Source organism: Pteropus vampyrus, unplaced genomic scaffold, assembly GCF_000151845.1.
Source record: "Pteropus vampyrus isolate Shadow unplaced genomic scaffold, Pvam_2.0 Scaffold1000002746, whole genome shotgun sequence".
NCBI classification, from domain to species: domain Eukaryota; kingdom Metazoa; phylum Chordata; class Mammalia; order Chiroptera; family Pteropodidae; genus Pteropus; species Pteropus vampyrus.
Window position 1 is genome coordinate 1 of NW_011917148.1, and position 4,031 is coordinate 4,031.

At 55.6% G+C, this 4,031-nt stretch overlaps 1 protein-coding gene and 1 non-coding gene across 2 annotated transcripts; one reads left to right on the forward strand and one right to left on the reverse strand.

Moving 5' to 3' along the window:
• Positions 1-6: 6 nt before the first annotated feature.
• Positions 7-2,416, reverse strand: PPP1R3D (protein phosphatase 1 regulatory subunit 3D). Its single transcript, XM_011387266.2, is given in 2 exon segments — positions 7-239; positions 242-2,416. Coding segments are annotated over 2 exon segments (957 nt in total). The 5' UTR covers positions 1,041-2,416; the 3' UTR covers positions 7-81.
• A 687-nt stretch (positions 2,417-3,103) lies between these two features.
• On the forward strand, positions 3,104-3,214 carry LOC111735520. Its single transcript, XR_002778824.1, has one exon. It is a non-coding gene; the product is annotated as a U6 spliceosomal RNA (small nuclear RNA).
• The last annotated feature ends 817 nt before the right edge of the window (positions 3,215-4,031 follow it).

A 4,031-nucleotide genomic window follows, 5' to 3' on the forward strand; every position in this document is an offset into this window, starting at 1 on the left:
CAGTGGGACGTGAGGTTCAGAGACTAGGTTTGGGGGGTGGAGGTGTAGGGAAAAGCAACCACCTATTCTGCGAGAGCCCAGCTAGAAGTGACGGTGGGTGTGGCTCGGGGCAGAAGGCGCCAGGTCCCTGGGCCCGCGACTCAGATGAAGTGGATTCCAGCTCTCCTCGCATTCTCCGCGGGGCATGTGCAGTGCGTGCTTGCGGCACGTGAGGCTGTAGTCGCGGCCGTCGTTGTGTTCCAGTACTCGGAGCCCGCCACCCGGTAGCGCAGAGCGAAGTGCACGCGGGAGCCGAGCGCCAGCAGGAAGGGCGGCACTGGGAAGCCAAAGGCGAAGACGTCCTCGGTGCCCCCGGACCCTGCCGGTCCCCGCCACCTCGCCACTGCCTCGTGGGCGCTGCGCCAGTCGGAGAAAGTGTAGCGCACAGTCACCTGCTTCTCGAAGGCCACGTTGCACACGCGCACCGTGCCGCTGACGCCCAGGTCGGAGCAGGTGACGCGCTCCAGGCACACGAGCTGCCGCCCCAGGCGCTCGCCGAAGTCGGCGGCCTGGATGGGCGGCAGGAAGTCGGGCACCAGGCACTGCAGGGTGAATTCCAGGTCCGGGCTGCTGCAGCATAGGTCTGAGTTGATGGCCAGGCGCGACAGCACGTGCAGCGGCACCGACGGGTCGTCGCCCGCGTTGAACACTTTGACCTGTGCCAGCTCCAGGCCCAGCGCGTCGGCGAAGCGCACGCGGTGCTGCCGGCTGCAACCCGGCCGGCACGCAGCGCCGGGCCCTCCGGTGGCCTTCTGGCGTCGCTCGGGCGAGCTGGGCAGCGAGCGCGCCCGCCGCACGATGATGGGCCTCAGGTGGGGGTCGCAGCCTGACGGCGCGGGCGGCGGCGGCGGCGCGCGGCCCGGCCTCCTGGGGGGCCGGTAGGGCGGAGGCTCCGGGGCCGAGTCGCTGTCCAGATCCGAGAGGCAACTGAGGCTCCGCGGGGCGGGCTTCCGGAACCCCGGGCCGGAGGGTAGGGCCGCGGAGCCCGAGAAGCCGGACATGGCACAGCCGGCCGTCGGGCGATGGGGGCGGCGGGACCAAGGGGCAGCCCTCCGACCCCGCGTCTGCTACCCCGGCGTCCCTGGCGGCGATCGGAAGCCCCGGGTGTCCGCTGCGACTGCAGCCTGCAGGGAACCCTCGGGGCCCGCTGCGCCCTCCGCCCGTCCGTCACCTCTCCCCTGGAGTCCTCGCCCGGGTCTTCCGCTTCCTGCAGCGAAAGAAGAGCTTGTTTCCCAAGAGATGAGCGCTGCCTCCAGGGCGAGCTTCCCGGGCCAACCCGGGAACGTAGGGTGGCGCCTCCTTTTGCTTCCTTGGAGGGTCTGGGGGGCGTAGGCTGCGTTCGCGGAGCGGCCCCTCCCACCTTCCCGGTGCGCCGCGTTACTTACATGGCTGCAACTTGTCGGGTGCAACTTCCCGGCGAGCGTCCGCCCCGCCCCTCGTGACGCGGCCCGCGCGAGGGCTCCCGCGGGCCGGAGCGCAGCCCCGGAGCCTCCCCGAGCTGCGCGCGGCCGCCGCACCGCCCCCTCCCGCGCCCCTGCCGCAGCGCGCCGCAGTCCGGCCTCCCAGCCCCGGCGCGGGTTAGGAAGGCCGGCGGCCTCGTCACGTGTCCTCCGCGATCGCGAAACAGGTCTGATCAATTTCTGTCTGCGTCTGCCAGGCCCTGCGCCTATCGATCGTAGATCTGCGTCTGCACAAATGGAGGACCAGGAAAATGCATGCTGCGGGTCCTTGGATTTCTGGGCTACTGCGGGCAGCTGGGGAGGTGGGGGGTGCAAAAACTGGCCTTCGCAACAGTTGATCCCCAGGCTCATTTTAAGCCTCTAGGTTGGCCGGCTCTCTGGACCTATGCATTGCAACTTGGACCCTCGGCCGGACCCGGGGAGCTGCGCTGCGTCTGGAGAAGCGTCTGGTCCACATTGCCCACAATGCTTTGCGGCCCGGGACTGCCAGCCAATTCCTGGGGTTTGGGGAGGGGCGGTGCTGCATCTGTCAGTCCCTTGACGCCACGCCAGAGAGGAAGATGTGGGAACAAGAGTTGATACCCTGTGATGAATTATGCATATGCAGCTGCCCTCAATCCGCCTCTGGCGCTTGGGAAGCATTTTTGTAGCTCGAATCTCAGACTTTTAGCCCTGTTGCGGTGCACGCCGGGCCCATCAGGGACAGCGGCGCTTGCTTCCTGCATCCTCAGGGCCATACTGGCATGCCTGTCTCGTTTCACTCAGTAACTTTGCTCAGGAAATGCCGGAGCCTATGGTGAAATGAAGCGAAAAGATGGAAGTTCACTTTCTAGGGAGCAGTTGGGGCCAAGCATTCTAGAGGGTTCCTTTTTTCTGTCCAGACGGACAGAGCAGAAAGAAAAACAAACTAATGAAAGAGGGTTAGTAAAGAGCATTCTCTGTATCTAAAATGAGTCAGCCAGCGGGTTGCGGTGTGATTCATTAACTGTGAGAGCCCATATGGGATTTTTATTACTGTCACATGTAAACCGACCCAAAAGGCATGCATGCTTTACTGTGAAAAGTAATACAGCTAAGTTTCAGAAAATAAATAAATATAATCCCTCCTCTCATTTTGTAGAGGCAGGGGCTATGACCCCAAGAAAGAAAGCGCTCACTTTTGGAATCTGGGCACTTTTTAATGGGCCACTCAAGGCAAGAGGGTATAGCAGCATAGAGTCAACAAAATGTCACAAAGAGACAAGATGATATATGTGCTAATATACTGATAATCTTTTAATGGATTGATGTGATAGTGAAGTCAGGAGAACTGAAAGCTTTCCTAATGGAGCACCTGCCCTTAATTAGCCTCACTCATTTCTTCATGGTGTTTCCAAGGAGATTGTGTGTGTGTGTGTGTGGGTGGCGTGTGAATCCATCTGCAGCATTTATTCTAGTGCGGTCTTGCATCTAATGTCCACTATGAAAAACAAACAAGCAAAAAATTTTAACTAAAATAAGGCAGTATCTCCCATCCCACCAATATTTTAATACTATGCAAATATTTAAAAACAAACAAGGGAAAGCGAGCCCAGTATTGGATATAGCAATCGATACTCACAGTGCTGGTGTTGGCACCACATATACTGAAATTGGACCCATACAGAGAAGATTAGCATGGTCCTGGGCACGAATCACAGACGAATTTGCAAATGTGTGGAGCATTTCGTATTTTTAGAAACAAACTCATAGATACAGAAAACAAACTGATGGTTGCCAGATGGAGAGGGAGGATGGGTGAAAGAGGTGAAGGGGACGAAGACGTACAAATCGCCAGTTATAAAATTAGTTGCGGGGATGTAAAGTACAGCATAGGGAATTCAGTCAGCAATATTGTAATGACTGTGTAGGTGACAGATGGCTACTGGACTTATCGTGGTGATCGCTTCGTAAGGTTTATAAAAGTCTAATCGCTACGTGGTACACCTGAAGCTAATATAATATTGTATGTCAGCTATACTTAAAAAATGAATTTAAAAAAATACTTACTGACAGTTCTGTTGCTTCTAGTTCCGGTGGTGAGAAGTCCTTTCCAAATATAAGAGGAATAAAGAAGTCACCTCCCCAACTGTCATCATCTTCCAACAGATTGAGCAAGAATATTTCAAGCACTACAGAAAAGGTGATGTAAACTTTGAAGGAGAATCTTAGTTGGATGCGCTGTTTCGTTTGTTTGTTTCTTGTGTGTGTTCACGGTATTGATGACTGCATGTCTGTTTTTTAGACAGTCCGTCAAACCATAGATGATGATCAGCCATGTGAGTTTTTCAAGACGGGGAATAGGGTGAATGAATCTCATCAGAAAAGCAGGTAGTTTTCATATAATTTCATTGTCTTATAAAATTGTGTCTTCTCAGTTCTCCACATTGAATCTGTGTGGTTGGAAAAATATAAAAATCTGTGAATAACAAATTCACACTATTTTTTACCTATCTTTTAATGGAGTGGGCAAGTGATTTTTAAACAGTTGCTAGTTGGTAAAAGTCCCAGATG